The sequence below is a fragment of the Pogona vitticeps genome, chromosome 1, assembly GCF_051106095.1.
Source record: "Pogona vitticeps strain Pit_001003342236 chromosome 1, PviZW2.1, whole genome shotgun sequence".
Classification (NCBI taxonomy): domain Eukaryota; kingdom Metazoa; phylum Chordata; class Lepidosauria; order Squamata; family Agamidae; genus Pogona; species Pogona vitticeps.
In genome coordinates this window covers 348,013,601-348,036,191 of record NC_135783.1, presented here as the reverse complement: position 1 = coordinate 348,036,191, position 22,591 = coordinate 348,013,601, and the positions used below count along the sequence as shown (strand labels likewise).

The 22,591-nt window shown below is 42.3% G+C and overlaps 1 protein-coding gene across 3 annotated transcripts in view; it reads left to right on the top strand.

Moving 5' to 3' along the window:
• The window catches only part of MNAT1 (MNAT1 component of CDK activating kinase), a 142,021-nt gene that overhangs the window by 67,316 nt on the left and 52,114 nt on the right, over positions 1-22,591 (top strand). For all 3 annotated transcript variants that reach the window (XM_020813209.3, XM_020813210.3, XM_078383792.1), the window contains exon 6: positions 6,007-6,132. In XM_020813209.3, the coding sequence (XP_020668868.3) occupies positions 6,007-6,132 (126 nt within the window). The remainder of the gene's footprint in view (positions 1-6,006; positions 6,133-22,591) is intronic.

The window sequence follows — 22,591 nt, the reverse complement described above, 5'->3', positions numbered from 1 at the left end:
GTTCAAGAAAACAAACTTTGTACATTCTGCCAGTTCTTACCAGTTCTTCTTCTCGTTTGAGGTTGGATAACATTATACTTCACCTGACTCTGAATGCGGCTGCACTAATATTTATTTATTTATTTATTTATTTATTTATTTGATTTGATTTGATTTATACCCCACCCATCTGGTCTGCAAGACCACTCTAGGCGGCTAAGATTGGTGCTTATGCAGGATTCAAACTGTTCTGAGATTTTTCAGCTAGCACGTTATTCTTTTTTTCTTCTTGAACTCCTTTTTCCATCCATTGCCTTGGATGATCAACGGAGCAATCTTCACTTTTGTTTTTCATTACATGATGAAAGTATTCAAAATGTATACATACTTGTATCTGTTTTATGGTTTCTTTATCTTTACGTATCTGTTTGTCTTTAGTAGTTCTTCAGTAATCACCCTCTCGACTGGAAAAATCCTTTACGTTCTGTGATAAGTCCATATTTCAAGTTCTTCTTTTTCATACTGCCATATGTTAAAAGCACATGATTCCATTACTGTACAGTAGAACCTCTATATGTGCTATACATACCGCATTACAATGACCATTTAGAAAGCCGGTTTTAAGCTGTTACATATTCCTTTCTCTTGAAGAAGCTGCTGGGGGCCATCTCTATACTGACTTTTCCTGCACGATTATGATCCGAAAGTACATCCATCACTGAAACTTGCAAATAGGATCCTTTAGGTTGCTAAAGGAACTTTTCCTCTCTCTCTTAAAGGCTCCTGGTGGGTGGAGCAGGGGGATTTGGGTCTTAATCTGAGCCAATTCCTATGTCTTCTTCTGTTGTCATTCTGTAGGGCCTATTCCAGCTTCCAGTTAAAAGGACATCCTGGGGGGGGGGGTGTTACAGCAGATTTTCCCTATTATCCAGTTTTCTCTTCTTGCCAGCCATGAAATTTTCATTGGTCCTTTGTTGTATAAAATATTCTGAACTAGGAAACCTGTAGAGCAACAGACATGACTCCAAAGCCCAAAACACTTTTGATTGAATGGAACATTGCCTAATGCTCTGATTATGACAGTAAGTAAAAGTGAGATTAAACGAAACATTGCCCCAAATGTGTGCCTCCCTACTGAAAATGGTGGCTTTGTGTCTTCCTCTTTAGTCCCTCTGTAATATCTGCAGCAAAGCTATCTGTGGCCTAGTATTTCCTTCCCTTTCTTGTGCTGCATCTTTGACTGTAGTTAAACAGTGGTGTAGTGGAGCCAGAGCTGACACACTGGGATTTTCTGAGTAACAGGGTTTATCATCGGCCACCCTCCAGCCTTTCGCTATTCCCCCCTCCCATCTCATCTGCTCTATTTCCCCTAGTAACAACATAATTGTGATGTGTTATTACTGAAGAATTTGCAAAGAATTTGAAAGCTTTTTGATTTTGAATGTGCAATTCAGGGCCATTGAGTGGACAATAGACCCGCTTCTCATTTGTTCATGTGGACCAGCAGCCTGCCCTCTTTTTTTTGGTGACTCCTCCGATGAGGCTGGCTCTGGAGCCCATTCTGTGCCCTTGCCAACCTGCGTTTCCAAATTTAAAAATAGTGGCAACCTTAAAACTGCAACAGCACAACCAAATGAAAATCTGAGGACAAGATAATCCACACCCAAGGGGTTATGAAACAAAAAGAAAGAAGCCGGAAGACCCCAAAACACCCGTTGGGTGTTATTCCAGAGAATAACTCTGGAAAAGTTATTCCTTTGATTTCCAGATCTCTGAATTTCCCAGCCAGCTCAGCCTCTAGCCTTGCTGGTAGGAAGATTCGGGCAGTGGTACTGCAAAACAATGTTTAGAAGTTGGGAAGATAAGAGAAAGCCTCTCTCTTAGGGCAACTCAGTGGCCTTACCCTGATCATCTCCTGACAGTGTAAGCACTAGGCCACCCATCTAATCAGACTGGCTCTCCTTTGGCAGGATTTTTCTGCCCCCTCCCTTAATGAAGGAACATAGAGTGAGGTCCAGGGACAAATATGTGGAAGAGGTGACACTTCTTAAAGTGGTTGTCCCTTCTGCTTTGTCTGATCATGAAGGTCAGTTCATAACAGCTCCGCTGCTAACCGTTTATTTCTTTTAGTGGCTTGGGGAGGAGGTGGGAGGGGAGGGTTATACTGAGTCACCAAAGTGTTTCCAACTCTGCTTTAAATGCCCTTTTAATTTAGCCCGGGTGAACATTGTTTTCTTACACAGCAGTCGGTTTTACTGGAAATCCATTTTGCCAGATGGCTTGCAAAACGGAGCAGTTATAAATAATCTTTATAACATGACCAAAATAGGTAATTTAACGACATGTGGGCATGCATCGCTACTAAACATATCTAAATATGTTGTTAATGACTAAAAGGTAATGTGAAGGGCAGGCAAAAGAAGGTTCTGTTTGTATTTCTATTTTTTTAATTATTTAAAAGGATTTTCTCTCCCTCTTTAAAATCTAAATGGACTTTTCTCTCTTTAAAAAGCCGCTTTATTTTTAAAAAAAGTATTTTGAACTGAAGATTTCTAAAATGTCTTTGTGCCAGCAATAGATATGGCCCATGATCTTCTGAAGAAGAGGGTATAATTCTGACACATGAACCTTAAACAGCTTTGCACATTTGTGTGTGTGATGTTCATTCTCTGCTCTTTTAACAAGCTCTTTATAGCACTTACAGCGTAGATGCCTTGTAATGTGTTCTTCATACAAGCTATAGCACAAAAGTTCTCTTTGATGAATGTACAGAGATATTTGGGTGTGTATGTGACTTACAGACAGTTAAAAACAACGCTAATAAGATCTTCAAGAACAGATCAAAAGCTAGCAGTGTTATCAGTTGTAAGACATTGTTAATCAATAGCCGATAGGCTCAATCAGTCGCAAAAGAGGAGTCTGGGCAAACTGCAGAAAGATTACGGGAGAGGAGTAGGAGCGTATTTCATGACAGAGACGTGCCATAAGAACAGTACCTGCATGAATAAGGCCCTGCCCTTTGCTATAATGGAGTTTCCTTCTTGGGAGTGCAATAACTTGTAGAACCAGAGTGGGCAATCTCAATGGGCTTGGTAACGAACATTTTAACTCAGAACCTACTAGAACCACAAATGGCTATTTGTTTTGACGTTTCATGGGGGAGTTGAGTGGGGAGCCTTAGTGAACCCACATAGGAATGGATTTTTTAAAAAGAACTAATGGGAGAGGCTATCAGGTGGACTTGGAGGCCACAAAATGCTCTGAGGGGCTGCATTTTGCCTCCCCCCCGGGGGGGGGTAGCACCTCCCTCATAGGCTAGCTCAACATGTGGATGGGTTGTTAAGGGGTGTGTGTGTGTGTGTGTGTGTGTGTGAGGCAGGGGGGGAGGGGTACCTAATTGGCAGAGCTTCAGTTCCTTTATGGTTTCGGTTTTAATTTTAAATATGAGCCAGAGAAGATAGTTCAGGCTGTAGCGCTCACCTTGCATATAAAGTCAGCATTACGAGCTCGCTGGAAAGCATCTGAGTCAGGAAATTGGGTTTTTACTAGTATCCCCATGAAATAATGGCACTGGAGCACCTGTGGTTATGGAAAACAATGGAACCAGACTACACATAAATGGCTGTTTTTCAACTTGAACATAAAAAGTGAGGGATCACGTTTGAGTTCCTTTGAAGCTTTATATCAGAGGGGGGAACAGCCTAGCACTTGGCCCACCTTAGACCTGCCCTGCTGCACGGTAATTAGGCTTACCAAAAAAACATTTCATTTTTGTGGAGTGGAGAAGGATTTTTTGGGGGTGTTTACAGCTCAGAAGGGAAAAGTCGATTCATTCCTTTTGTATGCTAAAAAAACCCAAAAAACCAAATTCTCCTCTGAGTATAAAGTAATTGACTAATTGTCGTAGACTAATTGCTGCATGAGGTACCCAGTGTGGTGTATTCAAGTCATACACTAGGATTCTGGAGACCGGTATTCAAATGCCTGCTTGGCCATGGAAGCTCACACGGGAAGTGGAACTGGTAAAACCATGCCTTAAATATTTCATTGATCTTGAAAGCCCTACTAGGTTTGCTATAAGTGGGTTCCAACTTGATGGTACACAACTGACTGTGGCGTCCGCCCAGGTCATGAATATTAATGTGCTGCCTGCATGAACCAATGAGAGTGCTGGAGAGGCGGGTTCACGAAATATAAGCGTCTCTGCAGGGAGAGGAGAGAGGAAGATTGGAGATTTTTGGATTGGTGGTTTGGAGTGGAGAGAGAGGGTTGGCGGTCGAGAGTGGAAGAAATAGGATGTTTTGTTAAGATTTACAGACATTGATTGTACCTTCATCACCTGTAATAATAAACAACTTATATTTGGTTCTACTTAAAATGACATATTGCCTTATTATTAATTATACATAATGTTGATGTAATGAACTGGTGGCAGCGACATGGCACATAGCTTTGTGTCCTTTGATTGGTGAAACAACCAAGGGACAGGCAGGAACGTGACACTGACTAATTGCTACATGCCCACCAGATTTTCAGGGAGGTTGCATGGAGTGAGGATTGACTTTCCTTTCTTAGGTGTGTTGCAAACCCCCAATACTACACCCATGTGGCACTTAAGCTTAGTTATATTCTTGTGAGTGAGGTCTTTTTTTCCCCCTCCCAGAAAAAAAGGGGAAAAAATGAAGGCATGGAGAGAGAAATGGAGTGGAAGAAGCAAAAAGGGAGAAGAAAACCTGTATTTGGACATTTTGGGGAATGCATGAAAAGCTAAATTCATAGTGGGGATGTAATAAACTCTATCCTCAAAATTCTCTCTTGCCGTTGCTTTGTAAGTGTGTTTGGCCAAAAGGCCACTACAGTTCAGGAGTGGGCAGTGTTTGTCTTGAGGATGTGGCTTATGTGTTGACCTTTGCGCCCTCCATGAATTTAACCACTCACAGGTTCCTCAAATTCCCGAATAGTGCTGAAGCGTCTCGGAGCTGAATGCGTCCATAAGACTGAAGGCAGACCAGGGAATTGTAGGCTGTCTCTTGGTAGCTGTTTAGGGAGCAGAGCGAATGGCTGCGGTCACAGTGCCTCCAAAAATGGCGGTCCTCCATCAAGCCCCCTTGGCTTCAATTTCCCGCTCAAAGTACATTTAAGGAAATACATCGGATAGTGTCTTTACCTGATGCATTCTCTTAAAATAGTGTGAAGAGAGGAGGAAGAACTCAACACAAGGTTGCTATTCGTGTTGACCTGTTGCCTCATGTCTGGTTCCTGCCAAAGTTACAGAATTTATATTAGCCAATAATTTAATTTTTAAAAATGGTTCCTTGGGATCCTCTTTGTGAGTATGTCTTAACAATCCTCCTGTTGTAGCCCATTCGTAAGTGATTTACTTACGTTAAGCCTCTTTATTACTTTGCATGTACTCCCATACCTTTTTTTTAAGGTTGACTGGCGTCCCTGAAAGAAATTAGTAAAGGAGAAAATAAATATGTTGTTGGTTGTATGCACAATAGGTTCATTGTGTGAGCAGGAGTGAGAATCACCTCCAAATGGCCTCAGGTGAAATCTAATGGAGAACCATTTTGAAACTGGATGGAGTTCATTGGTCAAAGGGATGTGTCTTCTATAAACATCTGATCCAAGTTAGATGGTTTTCTGTTCTGCTTGTTTTTGTGATTAAGTTCTAATTATTATTACTTAAAGAAGTATTTTTAATACACATGGCTGCATTGGGCCTTCTGGAATAAGGAGCTTGTTATATTGTCATTTAATGTGGAATCTATAAAAAAGGCTGTTTGCAGGTTCCTCTGATTTATGAGGCTAATGCAGCTTTTTCCTATTACCAAAAGTGATCGCTTTCTGGTAAACCAGCAGTATGTGGAGAGCTGTGCCTTTTTCTTCTGAAAATGGCCTTTTGAGATGCACTTTGTTATTCTAGGAATACATAACACGAGTGGGAGGGGGGGAATCACTTAGGCCTTTTAAATATTTTACTCTGTTTTGTTTTTGAGTGTTCTTTTTTAATTCCCTTTACAGGAAAGTTCTCATCTGCCTGCCTCTTTGCTGTTAGCCCAACACAAAGACCGGTCTACACAACTAGAAATGGAACTAGAGATTCCCAAACCAGTTAAGCCAGTTGCATTTTCAACAGGCATCAAAATGGTAAGGCCTGAATGGCGCTCTATGTGTGTGTGTATGTGAGAGAGAGAAAAGGCAGGGGAGGGAGAGAAGGGAGTTTGTTCTTTATCTCAGTCTTTTTGGTGATTGACTCCAGTTGCAGCCTTTGGTATCGATTTTGACGTTCTTCAAACAATACACCAACTTCTAGATCAGTGGTTCCCAAACTTGGGTCTCCTGATGTTCTTGGACTACAACTCCCAGGAGTCCTGGCCAGCACAGCTAGGGGCAAAAGCTTCTGGGAATTTTAATCCAATAACATTTTGGGAGTCTAAGATTGGGAACTATTGGTGTAGATCAAGGGTCTCCAAACTAAGGCCCATGGGCCACTTCTGGCCCACCTTGCCTTTATATCCGGCCCAGGCATAGGAAGAGGAGGGAGGGGGGACCCAAGCAATCTGCCACTCCTCTGTTGTTGCAAATACAGCGGGGTGGGGGACTGCTTGGGTCCCCTTTTCCTCCTCTTCCTATGCCCAGGCTGGATATAAAGGCAAGGCGGGCCAGATGTGGCCCATGGGCTGTAGTTTGGAGATTCCTGCACTAGATATACCTGCATGTGATAGAATAGATGGTGTACAAGCCCACCTGTGGTACTGTATGTATGGTAGCTGATGCCAGAATGAAATTTAACTTATCAATTAAATTGTTAAATTACCACCCAATTAGTGCAGTGCACTATTCTGGGAGGTTAACAGCATAATGAAATTGTACAAACCATGAAAACAGCAATGAAATCATAAAACAAAACAAAACAAAATTAATTCAGCCATCCAAGATGGTGCACCATTCCATATTAAAATGGCAGTGCATGAGCCAAATAAATATATATATAAAAAAAGCAGGAGTTGGGAGGGAGGCCGCCAGGGACAGTTCAATCAGGAGCTGGCTCTGCAAGGCTGGTGCCACTGCTAAGAAGACTTGGTTTCTCCTTGATGATTTTCTGGTCTCCTTTGGGGTGGCCACCGTTACCTGGGATGATATGGTGGGGCAGGTGGTTGCTGTTGGGAAAAGTTGCTCTGACAACTAACAAGCAAATAATGGCCTTCTCTTCAAGGTTTATGTAGAAATTATGTGTAGAAATTGTTTCTTTGTTTTTACTGTTCTGGAAAAGTAATCATTGTCTAGCTTTAGCATTTAGCTTTCATATTTTCTCCATTCCTAGAGGCGTGCTGGGTTTTCTGAGCTATCAGCACTCTGCCTTGGTAGCTGTTATGTATTGTTTCTAACTGAAGGCAGCCCTGTGAAGTAAGAACCTTCAAAAGATCCTGCCATTAACAGCCCTCCTTCAGGTCTTGCAAACTGCAAGTTACAGCTTCCTTTCTTAAACCAATCCATTTCCATGTTAGATCTTTCGCGTTTCCGTCTGTCTGACACTTTTCCTAGCAGTAGTGTTCCAGTGAGCCTTGTCTTTTTGTGATCTGTTGAAAGTACAATACTCTCAGTTTAGTCCTCTTCTGACAAAGTGCCTCTGGTGCCTTTACTTGTTCTGAAACTAGCTTGAACATGTGGCGCTTCTTACCACATGTAAAAATCTTTGTTTTTTTAAAAAAATCTTTGTTGCAAAATTTTGAGCATTTTACACAAAACCATTGTGTAGTGTTCCTCCTCAACACCAAAGTGTACCAAAAAGTGCTTTCATAGCAGTCTGTCTTCTAGTGTGAATGCTGGGCAGAGCTTGGAAGTAACTAGTTACATGTAGCATAGTTTCTTTCAACTACTTAGTTTTGAATGATAAAGGTAAAGGTTCCCCTTGACATTTAGTTCAGTCATGTCCAACTCTAGGGCACAGTTCTCATCCCTGTTTCCAAGCCATAGAGCCAGCATTTGTCTGAAGACAGTTTCTGTGGTCACGTGGCCAGTGCGACTAGACACAGAACGCCATTACCTGCCCACTGTGGTGGTACCTATTTATCTACTCATATTTTTACATGCTTTTGAACTGCTGGGTTGGCAGGAGCTGGGACAAGCGATGGGAGCTCACTCCGTTGCATAGATTTGATCTTAGGACAGCTGGTCTGACCTTGGAGCATAGAGGCTTCTGTGGTTTAACCTGCAGCACCACCACGTCTCTTTGAATGATAGATATTTGTAATACATAGTTACAATGTTTATTTTTTTTTGATATAACAAATAACACCTGCTACTTAGGTACTGTATATTAAATAACAGTTGCTTTCAAAAGTTACTTATAAAGGGTATTTTAAGGTAGTTTCAGAGTCATTTTCCTGGTATTATGCCATACTGTTTTTAATCTTATGCGGCAGAAGAAGTATTCTTTGCTTTTGTTTTCTGTATTGTTGTAAAGATTTGCAATGGGATGTATCAGAATTGGCTGCTGGAGGTAACCAGAGGTTATTTCCATGTGTGTCTCTGACATGCTTGCAAGAGCACTGTGTTAAGAACACACACCACATTAAATTATGCAGTCAGAGCAACAATCATGATAATGACAACCTTGCTACCAAGAAGTAACGAGTATCACAATGGATTTCCATTTAAAAAAACATGAATGAGCTCTGATTCTGTTATGCTATCTCAATTGATTCTGGTGACTCTTTGCATCCTTAGACATATATAAAAAAAAGCAAAGCGTTGTGCTTATATACCGCCCCATAGCGCTTCAAGCACTCTCTGAGCGGTTTGCAGTTTAATTATGCAGGCTACACATTGCCCCCCCCAGTGAGCTGGGTACTCATTTTACCGACCTCGGAAGGATAGAATGCTGAGTGAACCTTGAGCCGGCTACCTGGGACTGAACCCCAGGTCATGAGCACAGTTTTGGCTGCAGTACAGCGGTTTAACCACTGCGCCACGAGGCTCCTATCTTCTATCTGTCCTTGCATGTATACTGGCTTTTATTCTTTTTGACCCTTATGGATTGGTTGGCACTTGTTTGCTTCATACGCTACACTCTTTGAGAACAGGATATGGCAAGAGCAGCAGGACAAAATGATGAGCAAAGTTCTTCTGAATAAAAAGAAACATTTAGCATGCTTTGCCAAAGAGCAGGCTCTTCTTATCAACAAATTGATCTTGCAGATAAAAACCGTTTCCAAACAAAACATCACTTCTACTTATGCCTCCTTAAAAAAGATGATGATAACCTGGAGTAAAATGGGCTTCCCTGAGGAAAGAAGGCAGAATAAACTATTTTTTGAAGAATGTCTCAGCCTATGAAAAAGTACCAGAATAGGTTGATTCTCTCTCTCTCTCTCCTTCCTGCTTCCCATTTACTCCCAAGGATGTGGGTGATACCAGCAATTTCAAGTCAGAAACAGAGCATATTTTATAGCCAAACGTAGTTGTTTGGCTGTCCGAAGCGATAACCAAGAGGGATGTACTAGTGCTCAGTTCAGCCAGGAAGCTCAAGCAGGTGCATTATTTGCCATTATAGAATGACGCAATCCAATTGTTTAAGCTACTCCTTCCTTCTTGCATTGTGAGACTTGTCTTTCTGCACCATTATTTGTAGCCAAATCCTGTGACTCTAGGATCGTCGACTGTTTTCTGGGGGCAACCTGGGACTCTGCAGCTTGGGCAAGGCCACACAGGATGGCTCCTCTCCCTTGAGGCACAGTGGGCAACTGGGCTTCTCTTGACCCACTGCCATGGCAGAGAGGGGCCCGTCTCACTGAGCTTATCTAGCCAGCTACGGAAGGCAGAACGATGTCTCCCACCTAGATCTACCCGGATCACCCGCACGAGCCAGGAGGTGAGGCTGGGGAGCCTAATGCCGAGGGAGGCCTGGAAGGAGCGAACACGAAATCGGGCCTTCTCGGCGGTGGCTCCTCACCTCTGGAACAACCTTCCTTCAGCGATTTGTGCAGCCCCTACGCTGGGCACATTTAAGAACCAGCTAAAAACATGGTTATATGTTCAGGCCTTCCCTCCTGTCAATAGTTAATTTCCTTTCTCTTTCTATCTATTTGTTTTATTATATGTGGTGTTGTGTACTTGTAGTAATTGTTATGCTTTATTGTATATTTTTTATGGAAGCCGCTCAGAGTGGTCAATCTGACCAGATGAACGGGATATAAATAAATAAAATAAAATAAAATAAAATAAAATAAAATAAAAAATTAATAAATTAATAATAATAATAATAATAATAATAATAATAATAATAATAATAATAATAATAATAATAATAATAATAATAATAATAATAATAATAATAATAATAATAATAATAATAATAATAATGTCTATATCTTTTGAGCTCCTTGGAGGAATTGGCAAGGTAAAAACAGGTGTGGTAGGAGAGAGAAAGAGGAAAGGGAAATAGTTCCTTTGTGGGTTGTGCCTTCAGGACCAGCAGCCTGATGTGCCTGAAGGGGTTTTATTTTGAAGATTGCAGATGGCATCTTGGAAATGTGTGGTTTGCTTGCCTACCTGGATTGATGGAAGAGGTGAGAGGTTTGCACCAGGGACTTCAGCTCTCCTGCTTCAGGCCAAAGCAGGGATTAAACCTCGTGTTTCCAGCGAGATAGCGGTGTTAGTCTGTTTCTGTGGAATGAAAACCAAAACAGGTGTCCCAAGAGGTGGATTGCAATACATGAAATCAGAGCAAAATGTGTTAGTTGCAGTTTCGTGTAACCCGTTTGTGGCTGCTGGTAGGTCTCCTTCCCAGACATAGCGTTTACTAAAAATTGTGACTCTTGCTGTGATGTTGCATTTGTTGGACTGCAAATACCATCATCTTTCACCTTTTCCTGTAAAGTCCAAAACAGGTGGGATCTGGAAGGCAATGTATTTTTCTGTTGTTTGCGATGTTAACCGAAATGGAATTTGGTATGCAGCTGTCCTGTCGGTAGGCAGATGATCTTTTAGAAAAATGTCGAGTTCATCTGTCAGCTACTGTGCCGTGCCAGCCTTTGAGAGATTTGATAGTAAATCAAGCTGCTGCAGTTCTTTAGCTGCCAAACAACTCTTGTGTAAGAGGGAATTTTCCCGTCGGTTATAACTCAGTATGGTTTGGACACCACATGCTTCAGAATAAGAGCAGTTTCTGCATGGAGTAGATTTCATTGTTCCGTTTGTGCTCTCTTAAAGGCCTTCCTGCTTGTTTTGACACATTTTTTGTTGGTTCCATGTAGCAAAATGGATTGTACAGAGATAATGACTTAATTCCTCATCTGTCCCAGTGCCAGTTGGATCAGTATTATCTGGGATGTCAGTCTAGCAAGAGACTGAACTCACAGTTCCATAGAGACACTGTGAATCAAGCAGCCTGTAAACCTCACAAATAGAAAGGTCCAGATGTAACATTGCAAATAAATGACACCCTGGACTTTCGGGGTCCTGGGGGCCAGCCAAATTTTTGACCCCAATGGTGCTGCTCGATATATTTCTTTATATCTCTCACATGTGTCAGCGTATCTCTTACTTTTGCCATTGCTTCCCAGGGGCACCTCTGGCGTGGATGGAATTGTTTACAGCTCTGGCTTGGCTGTTTTGCTGGCCCAAAAAGAAGTTTATAAGGAGGTGGGGGGAATTGTTAGTATTGTCCTCTCAGCCACCACTTTCATAGCATTCTACCTGTGCTTAGATTACAGCACCCTCTAGAACAGGGGTGTCCAACCTTTCACCTTCCCTGGGCCACATTAGAAGATGAAAATCTGATTTGGGCCACACATACATTTGGTTTGGGCCGCATGGGGGGGCAGCCCTAGCCATCGTCCACAGCCCTGCTCCAAGCACGTTTACCAGCAGCTGCAATCTCAGACAGCAGAGGCTGCCAGCTTCAACTCCGGCGGCTTTATGGGGCTGGGAGGGGGTCCACCTATTGATGGGAACGGCGCAATGAAGTCACACAGCCCCCCTGTCCCTTCCCCTCCCACTCCTTCCTTCCTTCCCTCTCTCCCCATCTACTGTTGTGGCATGCCCCGGCCACATTCCGGCTGCAAGTGCTGGTAGTGTAGCTTGAAACTTTGGAATTTCTTTAAAAATAAAAAATTGCACTGGGCCGCATTACGAGCTGACCTGGGCCGCATGCGGCCCTCGGGCCATAGGTTGGACAAGCCTGCTCTAGAATAAAGTTCCCTTTTTCCAGTTGCCTGGAAAAATCCGGCAATGTGTAGGATAAAACCTTGGATGTCTTGAGCCAAAAACAAAGCCTAGAGCAGTAATGGCAAACCTATGGCACATGTGCCACAGCTGGCACCCAGAGGCCTCTCTGTGGGCATGTGAGCCATAAGTCACCATTGAGAAATACTTACCCATTCTCCGATCCCGGATTTTGGCACTCCCCTCTGCTGGTGCAGTGGTTCAGCAGAGGGGGTGCAATGGTGTAACCTGATTACCGGTGTAACCTGATGGGGGATTGGAGGACTGGTACATATTTCTCTGTTAATACCGCCCCTAAAAAAAACAAACCAAAGCATTTAAATGTTGCAGTTTTTTTCTAAAGTAAAAACTCAGTATTCAGGTTTAATTGCAGTTTTTGGCATTTTGAAATAAATAAGTCGGTTGGGCTCAAAACCATCACTGGCCTAGAGGTTTTAAACTGATATAATAAAAACTGTTCAGCAGCATGAGGAAATGCTGACTTTTTGCATGAAGAAGTGGTTCGAGTGCAAACATGCTTAGTTGCTGTTTGAAATCTGGAGTGTCTCCCTATTTCCTTTCCTTTTTCTTACTCCAAGTGTAAACCCACGAGACGGTGTTGAGAAACAGCCTATTGTTGGATCAGTTTTTGAAAAATGTCTGCTAACCTGCCAAATAACATATAAGATCTCCTAATTAGTCTGGGGATTACTACATTACCACTGATCTATCAAACTCTTCAAGCATTTGGCACAATTCACTTGGCTGCTTTGATTCTCTCTTCCCCTTCTCTTGCATGATAAAAATCACACTTAAAATCACTCCGGACAACGTATGCATTCTGCTTTTTGTATTTTGCTACTGGCCTGAAAAAACATTCCATGCTTTTGTTATGGAAAGTTCAGAGCTTGTGAAAGTTATTTATAGGGATCGTCTTGAAATTTTAGTAAACAAACAAACAAATGAAACAGAGTAGCCTGTTGAATGTAACACAGAATCCCCAATCTGAAACTGGATTGTCTAATATGATTTACATTTACTGAAAATGATTCCAGCAATCTTCAGTGTACCTTAGCTCTAAGCATGCTTAGACCACAACTTAATATGTACAAGTGGATTTAGACATGGACATCTGTTGTTTATCTTTCTCCACTCCCCTACCCATTTCCCTACTCTTTCTTCCCACTTTCCTACCCCTTTTTGTTTGTTCTAAGGTGCAGCTACACAGTGGAAAAAATGCACATGGATCTGCTGTGAATTTGTACCTACGAAGTTGGGGTTCCCCTGGTAAATTTGCTTCAGCAGCAACACAGTAGTCAGGAGAGAGAGGAGAGGAAATTGGTATTCAGAAGCCTTGTTTGCAGCTTGTTAAGGTATCTCTGTTGTGCTTTGACAGGAAGCATGGTTACAGGAAAACTACCTTAGCAAGCTGGAAACAAGGGGGATTGATAACTTACTGCTCTTGCTCTCTCTGCCAGTCCCTCACTCTTTTTTTCCCTTTTGTCGCATAGATGCCCAGGTGCTTGATTAGCAAGCCTATAAAGCTTGATTAGTAAGCCAGACCTGTAAACAATTCCATTCATGGCAGAGGTGCCTCTGGGAGTTTCAAGATTAGACTGTTGCAATGCTCTCTACGAACGTGGTGGTGCTGTGGGCTAAACCGCAGAAGCCTGTGCTGCAGGGTCAGAAGACCAGCAGTCGTAAGATCGAATCCACGCGATGGAGTGAGCGCCCGTTGCTTGTCCCAGCTCCCGCCAACCTAGTGGTTCGAAAGCATGCAAATGCAAGTAGATCAATAGGGACCACCTCGGTGGGAAGGTAACAGCGTTCCGTGTCTAAGTCGCACTGGCCATGTGACCATGGAAGATTGTCTTCAGACAAAACGCTGGCTCTATGGCTTGGAAACGGGGATGAGCACCGCCCCCTAGAGTCGAACACGACTGGACAAAAATTGTCAAGGGGAACTTTTACCTTTACCTTTACCTATGGCACTCACACTTCATGAGAAGAGAAGACTCCTTGGAAAAGACCCTGATGTTGGGAAAGTGTGAAGGCAGGAGGAGAAGGGGACCACAGAAGACGAGATGGATGGACAGTGTCATTGAAGCGACCAACACGAATTTGACCCAACTCCGGGAGGCAGTGGAAGGCATGAGGGCCTGGCATGCTCTGGTCCATGGGGTCATGAGGGGTCAGACACAACTAAACAACTAAACAACAACATGGCACTACTTTCCTATATCTTGTACCCAAAATCAAACGCTGGCTCTATGGCTTGAAGAGCGGGATGACCGCCGCCCCCTAGGGTCGGACACGACTGGACAAAAATTGTCAAGGGGAACCTTTTAATGCTCTCTACATGGGGCTACCTATGAGGCTGTCATGGAAACATCAGCAGGTCCAGAAAACAGCAGCCAGACTATTGAGCGGAGTGAATAAATATCATTGTGTTACTGCCTATTTGTATTTTATTATTTCTATTCTTTGTTATGTTAAATTGTATTTGATAGGTTGACACACACACACACACACACACACACACACACACACACACACACACACACACACACACACACACACACACACACACACACACACACACACACACACACACACACACACACACACACACCCTCTATGGTATAAACTGCTCAGAGTGGCCTCAGCTAGATGGGCGGTATAAAAATGAAATTAAATAAATAAAATAAAATAAAATAAAAGGAAAGCAGATCCATGGGCCAGGATTGGAGAGGAGAGGATACAAATGGCAACCAGCTTCCCCACTGCCATCCTTCTTTCACTGCCACTGTAACCAGCTGCAATGGCTTCAGATACAACTGCTACAAACACTTCCACATCAGCTCAAGCAACCACACCATCTGAACTGATGCAAATGGATTCCATTTCAAAAAAAGTAGAAGCCCCAGTGATGAAGGAACAAACTACAGGTTGAGAGGAGGCAGGGGAACTCCAGGCTAATTTGCGTTGACCGACTTGTACTGTATGTCATATACAGTATTCACCAGAATATAATGCAATGAGACCATTCCAATTCTGGAATGTCATCCATATTACTTTATGATGCAGTCATGCTCCTACTGAACCCTTGAGACAGACCTGCCCTGATTATGTCGTAAGCCACGCCATTGGTTCATCTAGCACAAACTGTCTGCTCTGATCAACAGCAGATCATTCCTTACTTCCACAGAGGGCTTGCCTAGAGATCCTATTAACTGTCCCCGTTTTTCTATTTTCTGGTTTAGGGAGGATAGAATCTGGGACTCTGGGCATGATAAAAATGTGTGCCCTGCCATTAATCTATGGATTTCCTGTGGAGTTCCATCATGCTAATTTTATCCAGGATACATTTCCATATGGAGTTTTTTTTTTTGGTGCTGCCTATACATCAAACTCTTCCTCGGAGGACTTTTTCCCAGGTCCCTCTGCAGGCAAGGTTCTAGTGATGGACTGTGGGGGCCAGGACTTCTTGGTGGTGGCTCAAAAGACTGTGTAGCTTACCCTGCAGGAAGCTTGCTCAGCCCACTTGTTCGAGTCTTCAGATGATGTAAAAAGGTGTTGCTATTCCAAAAAGCCTCTATAACTCTTATAAATTCGATATTTTGTTAGTTGGGTATCCCCAGTGTATTTTCTGCATTATCCATACCTTTCATTTTATTCATCTTGCTTTTCTCTTATATTGAGCCATATATTTTAAAACAGTTTTTATCCACCTGGTTTTGGAGCTGTCAGATAGAAGTCACGATGCATATTTGTTTCCTTCCGTACCAGAGACTATAAATTGGCTTTTGGTGTGATCCAGCATAGCTGTTCTTTTAAGTTTGAACAGAATTAAAAGTATGTTAAAGTAAATATTTGCCAGCTAACACTCAGCATTCCTTAATATCAGGCTTGTGCAGATGTTTATTGCCCCTTGCTGCATGTTAGTGTGAGTAATGCAGACAGATTGCTCTTGAAAGACAGAAGGTGTTTGGTAGAATAAACTAAGACAGACCTGACAGGGGATATGCACTCTTCTGCGTTCTCCCTCTTGTTTGCTTTGGAAAGATCATGCTTTAAGCACATGGAAGTACTTCATACTTTGGAGAAATGCTGACTGCCTACATGCTTTATGAAGGAACAGCACATCATTCATACAGTGTAAGCACATTTTGTAGATTATCCCAGTATAACTTTTCATTTCTTTTCTTTCTTTTTTTAAAATCTGAGGTCTAATGCATTCCTTCTTTCGTCCCATGTTTTGACCATGTGTTGCATAAATCACAAATAACAGGCAACAAAGTTGTCTTGCAGCGCATAAATATAATGGAGGGATACATTTTGAGTAGTTAATTTTAGTGATCTAGTAATAAACTTTTAATTTTCAAATTGAAATGAACCAGAAAAGAAACTTGGATGGAAATCTAATGGTTGGCAACTGTTGGCCTTGAGATCAAATGCCACTTCAGGCCTTAGACAGATCTTCTTTTCACTTGACAGTGAAATAATAATGTGAACTGGAATGTCCCACGTTAGGGGCATATAATCCCACAAAATTCCACAACACCTTGTTTGTTCCTCTGGAAGCATTGTTAAGAACCAGGAGACAAATCAGCATTGATGATTCAGACCAGTCTGGCATTTACAGTAACAATTTGCCTAGTTGCCATGGCTGACGAGTAATGCCACCTTGGCAAGCAAATGGAGCTGCCCAAGGAGAGATGAATTATTGCATCCTGGGGTGTGTCATCTAAAAATAAAGGGAAAATGAAAACAAAAAAATTAAACAAAATAAAGTGTAGTATTTGGATGAGACTATATATCGGTTGTTGTGGGTTTTTCGGGCTCTTTGGCCGTGTTCTGAAGGTTGTTCTTCCTAACGTTTCACCAGTCTGTGTGGCTGGCATCTTCAGAGGACAGTGCTGTCCTCTGAAGAGCCCGAAAAACCCACAACAACCATTAGATCCTGGCCGTGAAAGCCTTCACGAATATATTAGACTATATATCCCTGTTACGAAGATGGTATCACCCAGAAAGTTCAAGAATCTGTTTTGGTTACGAGTGCCATTTTTGTCTACACTGCTTGCAGAAATTAATGGTTCTCTAACCCAGAGGCAGTGCCTTACATTCAAATCTTCATACCATGTGGCTGCTACTTGGTTTAAAAAAGCATCTAACTCATTCTAAAAGATAAAATATTTTACTGTGTTTGGTTCTGTGCTACCCCAAGTTCCCAATGTTTCCACTTCTTTTCCTCTATATTTTCTATCCCCCACCCTTCACATCTCTAAATCAGAAGTTACCCAGCTTGGTCTGCAACAGCCATGCCATTTGGATCTGCAGGGGCTTCCTGTCTGTCAAAGGGCTGAGCGAGGATTAGCTGGGAAATAGCTTCTGACAGCTTCTGATGCTCTCACGGTAGTGTCCTGAGAGTGTGCTCTGTCTTAAAATAAAAGGTCCAATTGCACTTTGGAGAAAAGCACTAAGTTAAAGGAAGTAGGGCAGATAGCGATGCGAGAAAGGCAGGTATATACTGTGTGAAGGGAATATGCTGCCTCAGCAGATGTTTGGGGCAATTTATTGAAACAAACTGTATTCATTCATTCATTCATTCATTCATTCATTCAGTTCGTTAGTTATTAAATTTGAAGACTGCCCCCTTAGTGCAATGCACTACTCTGGGCAGTGTACAGTAATCTAAAACACAATACATATAAGTAAAAACAAGGCACCTAATGATTGTCAATCAACATTTCAAGAGGCAGAAATACCAGAATAAAATGCAGCTTGGGGTATATAAACACACAAGGTTGCCAAAAAAGGGCCTCTCTATAAAGTGCTGTTTTGAACCAATGGCATCCTTCAGTCTTGAGAGACGATGGTCACGTGCTCTGAATGGAGGACTTGGAACAGCGTCTAGTGTGGCTGAGAAGGCCAGTTCGAGAATGACCATCCCTTCCACACTTGAGAACAAAGCAGTGATTTCAAACGTCTTTTAAAATTTGAGCGGGAAGGGAGCCAGGCGCAGTTCCACCCGCAGTTGATTCCAAAGTGTTGGAGCCACAGCAAAGAAGGTCCTACGTTTGGTGGATGATTTCTTGGCCTCCCTTGGAATTGCTACCTGAAGAGGATCTAGTGGGGTGGGTGGATGACTTTAGGAAAAGACACTTTGACAGGATTTGGATTTGTAGAATAACTGTTCCATGATAGGGTATGCCTTTTATTTGGGGGTGGGGGAGGTGGTTCTTCACACAACATACATTGGGTCTTCTGTTCAGTAATGTGAGATATCTTCAACTTTGTGCTTGTAGTCTTACAAATCAGAATGTATAGGAGCTAAACGGGGAAGGGTTTCAGGGCCAGAAAACACAGACACCCATGCTACTTTCGGGTTGGCACATTTCACATTACTAACGATGCACTGAGACTAAATAATTGTGATTACTAAGTGCAGGCAGTTCTACTTGGCTAGGTTTGAAGTGGCAAAATAGGTCCACAGAAGCCCTGTGCCCGAGGACCGTAGCAGTATGTGCGTGAATTTCAGAAATTCTTAGACAATACTGTTTTAGCTGTGTGGACGTGGTGGCGCTGCGGGCTAAACCGCAGAAGCCTGCGCTGAAGGGTCAGAAGACCAAGCAGTCGTAAGATCGAATCCACACGATGGAGTGAGCGCCTGTCGCTTGTCCCAGCTCCCGCCAACCTAGCGGTTCGAAAGCATGCAAATGCAAGTAGATAAATAGGGACCACCTTGGTGGGAAGGTAACAGCGTTCCGTGTCTAAGTCGCACTGGCCATGTGATCATGGAAGATTGTCTTCGGACAAAACGCTGGCTCTATGGCTTGGAAACGGGGATGAGCACCGCCCCCTAGAGTCGAACACGACTGGACAAAAATTGTCAAGGGGAACCTTTACCTTTACCTCCTGGGTGATATTCCCTACCCATTTCCCCCTGAATTTTATACACACTGCTAGTTTATAGTCGGGCCTTATTTCTGGTTAATTCCATTTTTAGCTGTTCGTCCCCTTTTGAATCCAAACCGAGTTTGGATTCAACCGCATCTGTACAGATGCATAAATCCAGAGCTGTGAAGTTTTGGTAGTACTGACTTGGCTAAGCAATATTTCCAAGATTATGTGAGACAGACGCCGAACCAAACGCTACACTCTTCTACTGAAGGTTTGATGAAGGAAGCTGGCTCCCCTAGTGGTGAATCAGAGAACAGCTCCTTGGTTGGTGGCTTTTGCATCGGACGGCTGATGTCATGTCAACAAGCTGGATCTGCAGAAGTTCAGTTTCTGCATCAGAATTTCAGGCACGAGGAGAAAGAGAGATTTGGTTTCCATTTTGTGGAGTTTTAAGCTCCGAAACAACGGGTCTTATGTGGTAGGGATATTCTGGAATAGGAGATGGGATGTAAAATAAAAAACGTGAGGTTGAGTAGCTTACTTGTAACCGTATACTAGAACAGTAGGGGAGAGTTTTTGTTGGAACGAAGTGATTTAGTTGGCAAAAGAATTCAGTTGTGTTATTTAGCATGTACATCAGCAGGAGAACAATCTTATTTTTAGCTTTATTACTTTACCAGCAGAGTAACATAGCAACATATATGAATCTGTAAATTATCCTGCATGCTGATTCTATAAAATTGCGTGCGCAAGTATTATTTGCCTTGTTGAAAGTCTGCAGTGTGGGGGTTCAAGATATATATTTATCTTTCTCCATCAATTGAAACCTACAGAAATCCAGTGCCAAAAGAGTGGTAAATGCTAATGTAGTTAACTATCGGGTGGAGCAGAGGCCATGTTTGTCATGAAAATAGCTTAGTATCTTGCCCTGATCCTGGTTAATCACATAGAAGTTCATCTTTTGAAGAAACTTGTTGTTGTTTGAGTAAGGAAATGTGTTTCAAATAATGGTTTGCTTTTAGGACCACTGATCCCCTTGTAAACAGTTGTACGAAACACAGGTTTATTAATAATGGATACTTCACTACTTGTACGCACCATCTGTGCAATCTGGTGACATCCATAATAGCATTTGAAGTCTGTACAGTGGGGTCTCTACTTAAGAACGTCCCTACTTAAGAACAATCCAACTTAAGAACAGCTCCATTTGCTAAATTTTGCTTCTACTTGAGAACAGAAATCCAAGATAAGAACAGGAAAAAAAACCTTTCCTGCTCTTTTTTTAACCTTAGGTCATCTTAGGTTAAAAAAAATTCTCCCCCTAGTGGAAGAGTACGTATTAACCAGCTTTGCATTAGTTCCTATGGGAACTAATGCTTCAATGTACGAACGCACCTCTACATAACAAAAAAACAGCCAGAACAGATTAATTGGTTTTCAGTCCATTCCTATGGGAAATTTTGCTTCAACTTAAGAACGTTTCAACTTAAGAACACCATTCCAAAATGGATTAAGTTCTTAAGTAGAGGTTCCACTGTAGTTTCTATGGACGGAAAAGAGCAGATACGGATTAAATGGTTTTCAATGCATTCCTATGGGAAATGCAGATTCAACATAAGAACTTTTCAACTTGAGAACCACCTTCCAATACGGATTAAGTTCTTAAGTAGAGACCCCACTGTAGCTAGAATCATGCCGGGGAGTCGGTGAGCCTGGAAGAGCAATAGTGCAAGCGGCGTGTACCTTGTCTTGTGTGATAGTCATGGAACTGAAAGCCTGCACAATGGAAAATGCAAAAGAAGAAGAAACAATTGTCCTTACTGGCATGGTACAATCCAGCAGTTCCTTGGCCACTGCTGTGTAAATAACCCTTAGCTCTCCAAAGGGATAGCTCTTTTAAAATGCATTTCCGAAGATCTTGTTGTTAACAAAGTCATTAGAAAACCAAAAATACTAACCTTCATGTATGTTTGGAAGTCCTAACTGTGAGGGATGAAAACTGCATAAACCTCTCCCTGCTTACATTCACTGCTTCACAGTTTGTGGGTCTCATATGTTAAAAGGGACAATCGCAAAACGATGGTCTAAATAGGGTTTTTTTGCTTTGCGATGGTCAGTTCCCTGCTTTGGGAACCGATTCTTCGCAAAATGATGTTTTTTTAAACAGCTGATCAGCGGTTTCAAAATGGCCACCCGGTGCTTGAAATGGCTCCCCCTGTGTTTATGGGACGGATTCCTCGCTATACAGGCAGCGAAAATGGCCGCCGTATGGAGGATCTTTGCTGGACGGTGAGTTTTTACCTCATTGGAACGCATTGAACGGGTTTCTGTGCATTTCAATGGGGTTTTTAATTTCGTTTTACGATGTTTTTGCTTAACGCCGATTTTCCTGGAACAGATTATCACCGTTAAGCGAGGCACCACTGTACTTAAGAAAACCTGTCTTATCTCCAGTTGGTTTTTGAGGTGAACAAATGTATAAATGAGTTATTAGGGTCTGTGAGATGTCCTGGAATATACTGAAGGTGATCTGTAAGTACTCCAGGCACTATTCATTGTATACTTAACAGTATCCCTATGTTAATACAGTTTGAGACTTTTAAGAGGAAATTAGAATTTTGGAAATTATATTCAGACATTGTGATTTTATTGTACTGCCTTGATCCCAGTATACGATTAGTAGAATTTTTTTTAAAGAGGCATAGGAGGGTTCAGCTCAACTTGTACATGGAAAACAAATGTTGTGAAATAATGGCCCTTCATTTCCCTTTTGTAATAAATCTTAAGGGAATATTCTTCTGAAGGGCAGGATGCCAGAAAGAACAGGTTCAACTTGTCTGCAAGGATTTACACCACGGTAGTGCCCACAACTGGTTTCTCAGAGGTCGCTGTGAAGGTCATGAATCAAGCTCTGATGGCTACTAAATGAGAGTAGCGTTATGGGTGAAGGTATGGAGTGCTTAAAACCTGAGATCCAACGCGGGCTTGAAGTGGGTCAAACCTGTTTACTAAATAAAGAAATACGGTGTTTTGCGAGACTATCTGTAGCTTCTTTCATTGCTGCAAACTACAAAATAGATCCTGCTTACAAACTTTTTAAAAAACTTGTCAAAGTTAGTTATGTTATTCCCTGTATTTGGCAATTGAAGGTAGCTCAAGTAGGAAGAGTGGTTTTACCCTGAGCAAAGGCTGCGGGCGGCATTTCACAACATTTTGTGGCACACCTTTAAGGTGAAAGCTTGTTTGCACAAGAACCAAGCCATAATGTGTGAGTCACTGGGTTGGGTGACAACTTCCCGGCAAGTAATTGTTTTCTGTTTCTCCACTTGGTACCTTTGGATTAATCCATTGCACCCATTATTGAGATGATGCAGCAAAACTCTCTTGGGTCCCTCTACTGGACAAAAAGCAGCATGTATTTATAAAATAATTAACTAATGTGCACATGTGTGCCTGTGCACATGTATGCACGCACGCACGCACGCACGCACACACA